The 15,498-nt window shown below is 34.0% G+C and overlaps 1 protein-coding gene across 4 annotated transcripts in view; it reads left to right on the top strand.

Annotated features, from left to right (window-relative positions):
- The window catches only part of LOC113107602 (adhesion G protein-coupled receptor L3-like), a 109,320-nt gene that overhangs the window by 91,583 nt on the left and 2,239 nt on the right, over positions 1-15,498 (top strand). Inside the window, exons 17-24 of one of the 4 annotated variants that reach the window (XM_026270230.1) lie at positions 1,596-1,662; positions 3,379-3,470; positions 6,447-6,615; positions 10,044-10,172; positions 10,643-10,739; positions 12,558-12,683; positions 14,934-14,951; positions 15,226-15,498. The exon at positions 15,226-15,498 is cut by the window's right edge and continues 2,239 nt beyond it. In XM_026270230.1, the coding sequence (XP_026126015.1) occupies positions 1,596-1,662; positions 3,379-3,470; positions 6,447-6,615; positions 10,044-10,172; positions 10,643-10,739; positions 12,558-12,683; positions 14,934-14,951; positions 15,226-15,498 (971 nt within the window). The remainder of the gene's footprint in view (positions 1-1,595; positions 1,663-3,378; positions 3,471-6,446; positions 6,616-10,043; positions 10,173-10,642; positions 10,740-12,557; positions 12,684-14,933; positions 14,952-15,225) is intronic. The other 3 variants (XM_026270248.1, XM_026270237.1, XM_026270257.1) reach the window with 3 other exon arrangements.

The following is a 15,498-nucleotide window of genomic DNA, read 5'->3' as shown; positions in this document are numbered from 1 at the left end:
GGAAGATTGTAGGTTCAAGCCCAGGATTTAGTGACACAGGAAAAAACTCGGTTCACAAAATACAAAATAAGAGCCAGTGGGGTACAAAAATTGTAAACTCTTAAAAGAACATTATTCTTCTTATTGTTATTATTTGAAATTGATATTAAAGGAAATTAATATAAACACACGTTAAATTGATCAAAAGTAACAGGAAAGACATTTATAATGTTTCAAAAGAATTCTGTTTCAAATAAATGATGTTCTTTCTAACTTTTTATTCATCAAAGGATCCTGAAAATTAAAACGTATTACAGTTTCCACAAAAAAATATGAAGCGGCACAACTGTTTTCAACATTGGTGATAATCAGAAATGTTTCTTGATCAGCATATTACACTGGTTCTTGAACAATCATACGTTCATTAGGCAATCATAATGATGCTGAAAATTCAGCTTTGATCACAGGAATAAATTACATTTTACTATGAATTCATATAGGAAACAGCTCTATCAAATTGTAATAATATTTCACAATTTTTATCAAATATTCTCTCTTTGATAGCAGTAAGCTGCAGAATGACTCAACTTCTGATCAGCAAGTGGAGCAAATCAGAAATCCCTCTAATGCTGTCTACTCCAGCAAAATGTTTTGCAAGCGCTAAGCTAAGCTAGCATCAGATCAGGCTGTACTGAAAGTCTCTTGTGCGTTCACGAGTTCTGAAAGGGGCAAACTGGTGAAATTGCCCTAATTCATATTCGTAAAGAAAACTGTTCAGCCGGCATTACTGCAGTTAGTGGCCAGACACAGCCGTGAGGGATGTTCACTCAAATAAATATTTCAGCAAAAATCATCATTTAAAGATGAGATGTTGAACGTGGCATGTGAATGAGTGGTCACTCGAGGACACAGTCTCTCCAGACCACAGAATTAGGTCACACTCATTTAAAAACAAGAACTGAATCGAAGGGAGGATTAAAGGAAAGAAGAACACCGTTTTACTGCAGATCCTGTTAACCTGAGCCAACAGTAGAGATCTAAACAACAGCACAGGGATCCATATGCAGGGAAAACGTGGCTTTTTTTGGCAGATAATCAGTGCTTTTCATGTCTTAATGTGTCCCCCATACTCTCAAATCTTTCCTGTACTTCCATATTAACCATAAATGGCATGGGTGAGAGGAGCATACATTAAGGTGTTGCATGGTAGATGCACATGAATTGAAATTGCTAAAATATTTATAATCCTATTGGGTTTCTGCATTCTCTAGCATAATGGTATCTGTTCTTTAAAGCGTTAGCATGTCTGACTGTGTTGGTGGCCTGGAACACACAAACACACACACACACACACATACATTCGAACAGCGATGCTTGCACTCCTGCTGGGATATAGAGGTGATTTCAGTATAGCAGAGATGAAGATTTTAATAATTCAGCTCTGCGTTGTCAATCATGCCTTGAGGTTCCCAATGTGTGTCCAATGAGCCATTTTTGAATGCAATGATCAATTAAACAGCAGAACAGCACCTTAACAGTCCTTCCTAGAACTTAAACTTGGTTTAAACTTCATTTGGAGATCGGTTTAATTTGAAAATCTATGTTTTTCTGTGTAGGTGCTGGCTCAGGTTGGATACATACTTTATCTGGAGTTTCATCGGGCCTGCTACTCTCATCATCATGGTGAGTTTAACACACACAAACACACACACTGGGGGTTTAGAGAATGATAGAGCAAAGACAATTCCACACAGGAGCACACACACACACACACACACACAGGGGGTACAGATAATGGTCTGTCAAGGGCATTATCCCAATTACGGGAAAGTCACAATCACCCCACAAGACAAGCTGAGCGTCGCCATTACTATATATAGAGAAAGAGGGAGCATGTGTGTACGTGTGGATGTTGGGTTTGCTTTTTTCTAGATCATTTTTTTTTAATCACTTTAGTTTTACCAGCGTTTAATACCAGTTTAAGTTCAATGAAGGCGGTCTGTAATAAATTAAAAGACTGTTGTAGTGATTGATAAGCTTGAGCTAAAGTGGGGGCAGAACAATATAGTACTGTATCGTCTGCATAGAGATGTATTTTGCATTTATCTGCTACAGAGGCAATGGTTTTAATGTAAATGGTGAATAAGAGCGGACCCAGGATAGACCCTTGGGGGACACCTCGACAGACCCCCAGTGGGGCAGAACTATGCCCATCGACAACTACAGTCTGTGTTCTGTTCTCAAGATAGTTTCTGAACCAGTCTACTGCCTTAGTGCCCAAGCCAATGCCCCGGAGCCTCTTAAAGAGGATTGTGTATGTTTCTGAGTTTTTAGAAGGGGTCTCATTTGAGATGTACTGCAATTCGGTAAGAAAATAGGCTGAAATCTTGGCTGCAACCAAATTTTTGACATGGAAAAATTCATATTTACCAGAAATGTAAATATGTAATGGTGATACCTTGCCTTAAAACTCTCACGCTTACTGTACAGTTGAATAGAATGTATGTGTGTGCATATGTGTAGATATTTAAATCAGGGAGTTTTCGTACAGGTTGTACACATGCACTTATCTTGTCCTACAGACAGTGAGAGAGTAACCCACATATCTTATGTAATATACTGTAGAGTAAAAATGTGCTTGTATTTAAAGAAAATATATAAATAAATTGGGAGTTATTGTGATTTGTGATTTATTGTGATCACAATGTGTGCAAGGTTGTGTTTGGAATAAAAGAAATGTGCTGCAATATTGCATTTATCAAAGTTGACACATTTAAATGCTTATGTTCTATACAGTTAGTTTTTTGTTTGGTAACACTTTAGAAAAGGGAACACATATTCACTATTAACTGCGACTTTTCCCTCAATAAATTCCTAATTTGCTGCTTATTAATAGTTAGCAAGGTAGTTGTTATGTTTATGTACTGGGTGGGATAAGCAATGTAGAATATGGTCATGCAGAATATGTGCTTTATAAGTACTAATAATCAGCCAATATGTTAACAATAGACATCCTAATAAGCTACTACATATATATATATATATACACAAGCAAAGGCTTATTTAAAAATGAGCATTTTCAGTTTCACTGGCTCCATTATTTTCATATTTTGGCGAAGGATGTTCATTTCGGTGCATCCCTCCCATGATAAAACTGTGATTTCCAGGCTTAGAGACGAGGGCCCAGAAAGGTGAATCCCCCGCTGAGCCATTCTGCATTATTTCATTCATTTAAATCTGTTTATTCCAAACATTTCTTTCCAATAAAATGACATACAAATGAAAATATGCCCAGTAAGGATTTAAAACATATCCACAGATGAGTGGCAGTCTTGGAAATTCATTGGTAAAAAGCGATTGTTGCATGTGTTTTATGCATTTGGTAATTCTGTGTTGCAGCTAAATGTTATTTTCCTGGGCATTGCACTATATAAGATGTTTCACCACACGGCGATTCTCAAGCCTGACTCCGGTTGCCTGGACAACATCAAGTAAGGCATTGATTCTGTGCTTCAATGTGTGTGTACTTCATTGCTTTTCTTGCTTACACTGTGACTGTCTTCATTTTCACTAAACACTCAATTTTCCTTCAATTCTGGACTGTTCTTTAGAGGTGTTTAAATGAGAAGAATGTTCAACTGCCTATCTTAAGTTAGATGCAGTTTAAAGTGTCTTTTATCTGTCGCTTTTTCCTTGATGTTCAAGTTCTCATAAATCCCTGTGCTGTTTATGTAAATGAACTCAGCATCTTTAAATAGAGTTAGGACACGAGGGGCTGGCATATCAGGGTTTATTGAAACACAGCCAGTAGTGTTGGGGATCAGAAAGCGTGCAATGCACAGTGTGTAGCATGTCTCATCTATACTCTTCAGCCCATTGGCAGAATCTAGGTTAATTAGCATATTTTCAGTAATTGATTATTCTTTTTGATCTTCAGAACACAGTAACTGTTTGAATCTGTGACCCAAATGCGTTATTTCTGCTATAGTTATAATGTTCTGGGAAGATATTCATGTTATACAACCGTTACAGTTAATCTTATTTGATTGAACTGTTCCAAAAGTGCTGTTATGCAGAATAACCGCACTGGGATTTTACAAACTGACAATTTGTGCATTAGTTTTGAAGATTTTCAGGTTACATCTTGTCTTTTGAGTGAGTCGTTGAATCATTTACTCAACCGTGTTATTACATGTTATGAACAAACCAGTGTTATATTTTAATATTGTTTATATACTAATATAGTATTTTTTTATTTAGCTATTTCTTTTGAATTAGCTTTTGTTTTTTTTATTTTAACTTAGTTTTTCATTTGCGTTTTAGTTAGTAATAATAACAACACTGGAACAAACTACTGTGTATTGCTTGCAGTCATGCAATGGAGGATTCTGCTTCGGTTCTTTGGAACTACTTTCATGGGAGGATCAATAATAGACAAAGTAACTTTTATTATTGAGTCTACAATAGTTACTTAATCGTAACTTCTATGGTTAACCGAACTGTTCGCATTGTTTACAAGTAACAAAATGCTATTATAAACAGCTACCATCAAAAGTATTCTGATCCTTTAGTCACTTAGAAATGTGCAAATTTTGGTATATTAGGAAATAAATAAACACAGTTCTATGCCAATGTCATTTAAGCACCTTTAATGACAAGTATGTGTAAATGCATACATATAATTTGCATAAAAAATTTGAGGTCAGAATGATTTTTAAAAAATTTTTATTATTGAAAAAAGCTTTACCAAGAAAGAAAGATGGCTCACCAGAGTTGCTGTTATTTAATAAAAAAAGTAATATTGTAAATTGTAAAAATGTATATATATATATATGTGATTTATATTTATATTATATATTTATATATTATTTCCACACAGTAGGATAAACTAGGTATTGGTGTATATGGCAGCTGTGCACTCTCATATAACTAACAGAAGAGCTTTTCTTCTCATTATACAGGATATTTTACAATCCATCTTCACAACAAAGTCCTAATGCCATTATTTAATCCTAATCTTAGTTCTGTTAGTCTCTTTGTCACCAAATCAGTAAAAGAAAGAAGATTTTTAATGAGCTGTCGAGAAAGGCCTTAGGTTACAAGATGGAAGATTTAATACATGTAAGGTTATAAAGTCTGGCTTAGGCAAAAATATTACATCAGCACAAAATTCCACCCAAAGTGGCTGAATCTGCCTTGCATAGAACAGATGATCTGGTTTCCTGTAAGGTTATTGGCTACTGAGAGTTTAACCCCGCCCACCACCACAGCTCCCACTCGGTCATAAGGAAGTCTGGCTGTTTTTTTATTTAGTTTTATTTTTTCATTTTACACAATCCCATTCCATCACCTAATATGAACAATTGTGTTGCCTTAGAAAATGCATCTATACTTCAGTTTTCATTTTATTAGTTTGAGTTTTCCATCTCTTGAGTTTGTTTTGTTTTATTTATGATGTTATGAATCATTCATCAGCCTCGTCTGTCTTCGTTTCCTTTTCCATCCTTTATTTCTGTTTTATATTTCAGCGTTCTGTTGAGGGATGGCTTGTTATGGATAGACACTGGTAAGGGTCTCCAGCCAATCAGAGTGCCAGTTCTCTGAATCCTGCATTCTGATTGGACAGTTAATCTGTGTAGCTCCTCGGCTTTTGATTGATTGATTCTCTGAATGTTAAAATGATTTAAGTGATTCATCAATTCTCCAGTGTGGCTCTTTGAAATGAACAATGTAATTATAATTCTTCATGAGTGCATCGGTTCAGAATCAATATTTCTGTCTGTCTGCCTTTCCATCTTGATCCACCATTATTTATTTATTATTATTGTCTCTGATGGAAACAATAATTCATATTTACTGTCTCTGTGTATATCGTCTCAAAACTTTCTCCTTGTCTCTCTCTCTCTCTCTCTCTGCCTCATACTTTCTAATGATCTTGTTTCACTGCCAAACATTATCCTGTCACATTAGCGTGGTTCACAGTATTAATGGGTTGCAAGCTGATTATGTGTGAGTGTGTGTGTGTGTGTGTGAATGACCCCAAAGACTAAATGACATCACTAAATGAGTGTGAGGCTCAGTGCTAAGTACAGACTAGTAGACGTTATGGCTGGAGCCAGCTTGACATTTGACTGCTGTAGAATAATGCCTTTCTGCGAGACAGTTTATATTCTGATCCTGCTATTGTTGAACTGAGGAAACAAATGCAGTCCAATAAAATAACAGAACATTTTAATATACGTAGATAATATAAACTAGCTGAGGTCACACATGTGTCGATTGTGTGTGAATGAGAGTTATGCACTTTGTCTGTTTCATCTCTCTCTCTCTCTCTCTCTCTCTCTCTCTCTCTCTCTCTCTTTCTCTCTCTCTCTCTCTCTCTCTCTCTCTCTCTCTCTTTCTCTCTCTCTCTCTCTCTCTCTCTCTCTCTCTCTCTCTCTCTCTCTCTCTCTCTCTCTCTCTCTCAGGTCCTGGGTTATTGGGGCCATAGCTCTGCTGTGTCTGCTGGGGTTGACCTGGGCGTTTGGACTGATGTATATCAATGAGAGTACAGTCATCATGGCCTACCTCTTCACCATCTTTAACTCACTGCAGGGGATGTTCATCTTCATATTTCACTGCATCCTGCAGAAGAAGGTGACACAAAAACACACACACACACACACACACAAGCACACATTCGCATAAGGGTGATTCTTCAGTTAGTGGCACCTTTGACTACTTGAGACTTTGAAAAATGAAAGTTTTACAAGCTGTTTCATATGCATTTATGACATTAAATCACAGCCTTGATCTCTGGAAGACTGCATCCAACAATGAGTAAAAGATTTTAAAAAAGTAAAAAAAAATATCTCACAATTATGACCTTTTTTCACAGAATTTCAGGATATAAACGTGCAATTGCAAGAAATAAAGTCAGTTCATGCAACTGCATGCATCATGCAGTTGTGAGGAAAGATGTTGCAATTATCTTTTTTTATTTTTTATTCAGTGGCAGAAACAAGCTTTTTCATATTGATCATCCTTGTATTGATCAAGTGGACTTTTTAAAAGGTGCATGATGGTAACGCCATTTTTTCAATTTTAGGAGGAAAATAAGTTAGCTAGCAGTGAGTAAGTTTAAATTAAAGTAAACTTTTTGTTTCTTAATTCAAAAATACTAACTAGGTTTATAATGACACCAGATTAGGGTGTAAAAAGGATAACAATTATGTATCATGGTTCACACAAAAATATTAAGCAGAAAAACATTGCTTTAACATTAATAATAATCAGAAATGTCAGAAATCAGCTTATTATAATGATTTCTGAAGATTATGTGACACTGAAGACTGGAGTAATGATGCTGAAAATACAGCTTTGATCACAGGAATAAATTACATTTTAAAATATTTTTAAATAAAAAAAAGAGTTATTTTAAATTGTAATAGTATTTCAGTTTTTAATGTATTTTTGCAAAAAAAAAAATAAATAAATAAATAAAAAAAGCAGCCTTGATGATCATAAGAAACCTCTTTCAAAAACATCCAAAAATGTCAACGACCCCAAACTTTTGAAATTTTTCAAAACTTTTGTTTTTATATAAAAATATATATAAAAAAGTGCAAGTAGAATTCCTTGATTTTTATTCAAATATTTAGAATAAAGGTAATTAAAATAAATAAAAAAATAATTAAAATTAAAATTAAAAAAAAAATCTGGCCAAATTAGAGGCACAATAGAAATCCTTTATAAATAAATTGCAGTCTGTCCTAGATAAAAAAAAAATAATATATAATCTCCCTAGTTTGCAGAATCACCCCATGTACATTATGCAAACTTCTGCAGTATTGCAATCACGTGCGCATCCACACACCGAGGCTCAATTGACCTCTTTCCTGGGCATTTTACAGAGAGTTTACTGGCCTCTCGTTAGTAATGATCTCATTCATCAATCCTTCTGTCACATGCATGCTCAATTAGAGACCCTCCGTGCATCAGATTTATTTATCTCATGATAGATTTTGAACCTTTTAATTATCTGATGGCCGATCTGTGGATTGCTTCCAGAGTCATTTAGCATGAAAATGCTCAGATCCACATAACACTGGTGCATTTTCGCTTTAGAGGGAGAAGGATATTGATTCGAGAAAAATAATATGTGTATGTGTGAATATCCCGATATATTGAGGAACAGAAAGATCTGATTTCTATGGAATTAGATTACGTATTCCTCTGGCCAAACTTAAAGCTGAAATGCCGATTTATGTTTCTTTCACCATGAATAGATGTGCAAGCAGGCGACTTTTAGACCTTAAGTGGATGGTTTCATACATTTATGACTAATCTTCCTATCTACCTCATGAATCTTACCACAAACTGTATATATATATATTCTCTCACGGACCCACAAGAAGCTGTTTTTACAAGCCGAAGCACTGATCTAGGGTTATTTGGGTTTTGTGGAGACAGCAGTGATTTCAATCTAAATCTGTGAGTCCTGTTTGGTCGAGGTCTTTGAGGAGTTGGGTGTGCATTCATCCATAGAGACGGAGGAATAAAAGCGCTGGATTTGATTTGGCCGTTTTTAGAGAGTTTTCTTTCAACAGCTGTGCAAACAATAACACGCCATCCATGTTAACAACATTAAAAAGCAATTATAGCTGTGTTATTGCTGATACAACAGGGAATTTAGTACTGATATTGCTCATTATTGTTATTACGTCTAGATTTTTGGATGAAGCAATACAAGTTTCGGTCCTTGTTGTTTGAGAATTGAGGAAATGGCCATGGATTTGAATGTATGTGTGTGTTTTTTCTGATTAAGATTACAGCGTTTGGAAGGTCGTCCAACATGCTAACTGTAAATGATATTAAGGTTCCTGCCATGCACACAAAAGCTCGCTTTGCTGTTCAAAAGCACACACACACACACACACACACACACACACACTTTAACCTGGAGGAACTAAGATGAACTGAGTGAACTCTTTACAAAAGGACACAAGCAGTGGCCAATCGATTAAAATTATATTTACAAGAACTGCTGACTAATTAATCAAATCACAATTAATCACATTACATCGACGTTTGCTGAGGAAATCTCTCAAATGCAAGCTTAATGTAACCAAGTACTGTAGATAGTCAACTTTTCCTTAAAGCTTAATTAATGATTATTTTAATTCATAAATAATTTATACGTTTTGGGGTCATACCACGTGACATTTTACAACCATAATATTTAAATGAACTAAATATTTTCAAGATACAGATAACATTAATTTTTAATTACTAAATGTCATTAGGGGAGTTGTAACACAAGACATTTTACAACTTTAAATATAAAAAATAATATTAAAATTAATTTAAAAATGGTGTCATTAAATATATGAATTTAATTTGGACTTTTGAAAAAAGAAATAGATATATACATGCACACATACACACAAATAAATATACTTAACTATAAATACATTTTATAGAAAATATATGAATATATATTGCATATATTAAAATTAAACTGATACAATTTGAATTAGATACAACACTTAATTATTAAGAATTTATTTATTTATTTATTTATAATCTTATGGGGTATTTCCATAATCATAAATTCTAATAATAAATGTTTAAACTGGCACTTATACATTTTTTAATGTAAATATATTTGTTATATATTCCACAAAATAATAGAATTTTGTAAAAATATTTAGTAAAAATTTTATAAGTTAACTTTTATAAAAAAAATAATTAAAAAAAATGAATAAATTTTTGAATACAAATTTTACCATCTTACACATTGACATATGGGGTATTTCCATTATCATAAATTCTAATAATAAATGTTTAAACTTAGCAAAAATGTAACATCACATTTTCAGGATAGTGTATTTTAAAGATAATCCTAATAAGCTTGACATATATTTGTTGGGATGTTTTCCATGAACCATGGACCGTTCTTGCACATGCACTTGCACAACAGGTTGTAGACAATGAAGGTCATAGTTACAATAGCTCAGGAAAGTAAAGAGACCATTTTACTGACTCAAAAAAAAAAAACTGCATGTGCATTTGTGTCTTTGGAGGTGCGTAAGGAATACGGCCGGTGTCTCCGCACACACTGCTGCAGCGGGAAGAGTGTGGAGTCCACCATCTCCACTTCAACAAAGACCAGTACAGCGCGCACACCTGGACGCTATTCCACCAACTCACAGGTAACACACACACACACACACCTGCAGGGGATCCTCCAAAAACTGATGTTTCTAGGCCAGTGACCGGTGAAGCTGTCAGCTTGTTAGTTCTTGCACGGAAAGCACCATAGCTCTGGCGTTTTCTTGTTCATGGATGAATACAGTCCCACATGACCCTATTTCCCATTCAGACTTACTTTAAATGGTGCACTCAGCATTTTGTGAATATAATCAGAAAGGTTTCACTTGCATATTGCAATTACACACTGTACAGTGCTGATAACTGGAAACAACAACAACAAAAGAAAACAAAACCAACTTCACGAATTGAATGTGTGTTATATGCATTATATAAGATACAATATTCAGTATAAGAAAGTTGCATTGCACAACCATTGATGCTTAACACGATTTCTGTTTGCTTTCTTTGGACACTGCTTTCATTTCAATTGGAAACTAAACGTCAGCTGCCTCTCTTCCTCTGTTGTCAGAGTCGTATTCGTAGGATGTGGAATGATACGGTCAGGAAGCAGTCGGAGTCATCTTTCATCACCGCTGATATGAACAGCTCAGCGACTCTCAACAGAGGTGAAGCCAAACACACATACACAAACATCAACATGTGTACACAGCAGTCATACACATACATATGGAGAGAAACTGTGCAAACACACACACACACACACACAAAACAGATTATTTGGATCTGAGGTGAGAAAAGTGGAACAGAAACCCATGCTCATTTGACTTCTATAGGTTAGTTCTGACCAATGAGATTTGCCATGACACAGACTTTATTTTAAGGGTAATTGTTACACAATAGCAATTAATTATGCATAATTACATGCAAGTAACCCTAACCCTAACCCTAACCATATGTAGATAATTAATATTACTCAGTGCTTAAATGCATAATTGCACTGTAACAAAGACACCTTAAAACAAAGTGTAAACGTTATGTTTCTTCAACTTATTTGTTCAGTGCAGCATTTAGTTTTTTAACATTGCAAAATGTTGAAATAGATTTCAGCATCTTGCTATTTTATTATATGAAGGTTTTTACCAGGACTTTCATATTTATTTTTGCAATTTAAATGCCTCTAAAGTATAGCATTGTATTTTATTTTTTACCCTTGTCCTTGAGCCAGACTTTTAATCTCGGTTAATTAGTATAAAAATAAAAATATGAATCTCTGCATTTTAAAAACGATGAAAATCTAAGCAAAGAACTGTATAAAGATAAACCAAGGACACAAAATAGTCAGTGAAGAACACGCTTCAGTGTGAAGGGTGACAACAACAAAGATGAACATGAACAGAATACATTTAGTGTGCTTCATTTACAGTCAAACGAAGAAAAAAGACAATGTTTGTGTGTGTGTGTAGAATATATAAATATGTTTGAGTCAGCTGGTTTATTGCAGAAAAGTTGAAAATATAATTTCCATCACAGAACAATACACACTCACACTTTATTTTAAGGTCCAATTCTCACCATTAACTAACTATATACTACATCTTTGCCTAAATAAACTCCTAATTAGCTGCTTATTAATAGTTAGCTAAGTTTAGGTATGGGGTCAGATCAAGGGATCTATAATATGCTCATGCAGAATAAGACATTAATATGTGCTTTATAAGTACTAATAAACAGTCTATAAGCTAGTAATATGCATGCAAGAAATCAACTGTTACAAGTGAGAACTGGTCCCCGAATTCATTTGTAATTGTGCATGACTTTAAGAAAACCTACAGAATTCTCTTGACACATGCATGTACACCTTTGGACGTTGTTAGTAGACAAATGACAAACTAGTAAGAGTGTGAAAAGAGTGTTACCAGAGTTCCCAAAGCCAAAAGAGCTCGTACTGTATATAATTGTAAGAGTGTGTGTTTGAGGAACTGCAGAGGAATCTGGAAGGCGACGGGAAAGTGCTCCAACTTTGTGACCCTGGAGTCTGAACGCATCGGACATCTGTGCATGTGCTCATGTCCTGCTCATTCTCGGTTATGTCCAAACGCTAATATGATTTGCTCCTCCGAGCTCCTTTGTCTTCTCCGTCCTGTGTAAACAGGAATGTGAGCTTTTAGAAGTCTTCCAACGACATCAGTGAAACGCTTCCAATCAAGTCACACTGGCAGGACAAAATGTCAAACATCAACAGCTGTCCAGAATAAACATCATCTATGCTGAGCTCTGCTCTTATATTACACTCCATGTGGGAGGTTTTACATTCCTGTCCAGCCGAACTAACACGCTGCGACTGCTGATGTTTAAAGCTGTTTAAACACAAGTTTGTCTGCATCGTTCTTACTGTTTATTGTCCATATCTTTTCTGTCTCTATGTTGCTCCTTCCTCCGGTCTTCTCTCTCTCTCTTTCTGGCTCTGTTTGTGGCTGTTGTAGGTACCATGGCTAACCATCTCATCTCCAATGCTTTGTTACGTCCTCATGGCACTAATCCTTATAACACACTGCTGGGAGAGTCTGCTGTGTACAATAACCCTACAGCCAACATGTTCAACACGCAAGGTTTGCCTCTCACAGACACGTTCACAAACTTTAGCACTTTTTGGATGGTAATTGCCTCTCAGGGTGACAACTGTAAAGGAAAATATACATGACGAGTCCTTGGAAAAAAAATTCATTTAAAAATACATTTTTGAATACAAATTTTATGTAAATGCATATTTATTTAAACATCTTACACAGTGACATATGGGGTATTTCCATAATCATAAATTCTGATAATAAATGTTTAAACTGGCACCTATAATTTTTTTATGTAAATATAATTGTAATATATTCCACTAAATAATTTAATATTTAAAAATATGTTTTACAAATTTATGTTAACTTTTATATATATATATATATATATATATATGTATATATATATATATATATATATATATATATATATATATATATATATTATATATATATATATATATATATATATATATATATATATATATATATATATATATATATATATATATATATATATATAAATTAAATACATTTTTGAAAATGTAAATGCATATTTATTTATGGGGTATTTCCATAATCATAAATTCTAATAATAAATGTTTAAACTGGCACCTATAAAAAATTTTATGTAAATATAATTTTGATATATTCCACAAAATAATTTAATTAAAAATATATATTTTAAATAATTTTATAAGTCAACTCTTATAAAAAATTGAATACATTTTTTAATAAAAATTTTACGTAAATGCATATTTATTTAAACATCTTACACAGTGACATATGGGGTATTTCCATGATCATAATTTTTAATAATAAGTGTTTAAACTGGCACCTATACATTTTTTTATGTAAATATAATTTTAATATATTCCACAAATTTTTTTACACATTTTATAATTTTATTTATTATTATTTATATACATATAAAAAAACTATTGGCTATTATCCCTCATTTAATTTTTTTTTAAAAATCTATTAAAAAGGTATTTTCATTAAAATCAAAAGAAATATATATATATATATATATATATATATATATATATATATATATATATATATATATATATATATATATATATATATATATATATATATATATATATTAGGGATGCACGATATTGGATTTTGGCCGATATTTTGGCCGATGCCGATACCGATATCGATATATATACAAATATATACTGATATATTTAAACTTTAATTTTACTGAAGAGAAATTCATGTATCTCTTCTGTACTGATTCTACCATAAATTTATTATTTTACAAATGTAGACAGACATTCACATCTGAAAAACAGGTCAATTATTTAACTTGGAGAATATCGGTTTGGCTCATCGGCAGAAATATTCATATCGGCCGATACCGATAATGGTCAATTTAAGCTTTTATCGGCCGATACCGATATTGTGCCGATATTATCGTGCATCCCTAATATATATATATATATATATATATATATATTCTATTATAGATATCAGGCAATAAATAAGCCTAATTAATCAAATCGAATGATTATTTAAAAATTGTGTTACTGACAATGATTATACAGATAATAATTAGTGATTATTGAAAAATCATATTTTGCCGTTTGTGTTGGACTGTAAAATTTGTTCTACTCTGTATTTTATTTCTTTGAATTGCAATTTAGTACATTTCCAATCCAACTTCCAGTTCAATTATTATTTTCAATTATTATTTACTGACTAATGAATTTAAAGGGACCCAAAAAATGATATATAAACTTTTTTCACCAGGGTCTGAAAAAATAGGAGTTGATTTATTTTACAGTAAAATATGAAGTGATAAGTATACTTTAAGCATTGAGCATCACACTATCTAATGTTTCTTGAAATCCTCGATGTGTTTGGTACATCTGAGTGGGTCATTTCTTTGATATCCTTTCCATTTTAGTTCAACTTCATTTAATTCAGATTCAGAGGACTATGCTACATCCTGTTTGTTACCTTGTGAAGTGTAAATTTCCTAATGGTACACACACACACACACACACACAGTGATATCCTGCATACATACTTCCTGTGTCTGTTTAATGAGATCGTTTATATTGTTTCTGTGTCCATCTGTTGGGTTTAATAATGTGGTGCAATTAGAACATTTCAACCCAGCATCTGTCCTAAACTCAGCAGGCAAGCAGTCAGTCACTAATGCCTGTCACAGTCTGAGCTGAATACAATACTTCTCTCTTTCTCTCTGTGGACATGATCCATAAGCATTTCTGTATGTAATCATTCTCTCTTGCTCTCTCCTTTCACGCCGGTCTGCAGCCTCCTACAGAGATTCAAGTATGATTCATTTACTTTCACAACAGCTCCACGCTTATAATATATTCTCCTCTGCTGCTCTCTTCTTTAATATTCTCCTGTTCCTCATCCCTCCCATTCCCTCCCCGTTAAATCCGCATCTCTCCTGTATTGTTTTTGATAAAGGTTAATATCCTGTTTGATATCATCTTTCGCATATATGAACTGATTCATATTACCATCACTTATAAATACTGCATATGTGCATTGCACATGCACCAAAATGTTGATTTTTGCACCATTTCTTGTGTTTCAGAAGGCATTCTCAACAATGTACGGGACTCCAGCGTTATGGATACGCTGCCGCTTAACGGTAACCACTGCAACAGCTACGGCGTGGCAGCGGGCGATTACCTCACCTACAGCTCTCGAGGCAACGAGCCGCCTACAACGCTAGAGAAAAAGATCTTGAAAGAGCTGACGGCGAACTACACGCCATCGTACCTCAACACCCAGGAGCGACAGGGAAAATCCCACCAGGGGACCCTGACCAATAAACTCAACAACCATCTGGCCAACGGAGGGGTCG

This window comes from Carassius auratus, chromosome 1 (genome assembly GCF_003368295.1).
Source record: "Carassius auratus strain Wakin chromosome 1, ASM336829v1, whole genome shotgun sequence".
In the NCBI taxonomy this organism is placed as follows: Eukaryota; Metazoa; Chordata; class Actinopteri; order Cypriniformes; family Cyprinidae; genus Carassius; species Carassius auratus.
The sequence above is the reverse complement of the archived record's forward strand: the minus strand, read 5'-3'. Positions and strand labels throughout refer to the sequence as shown.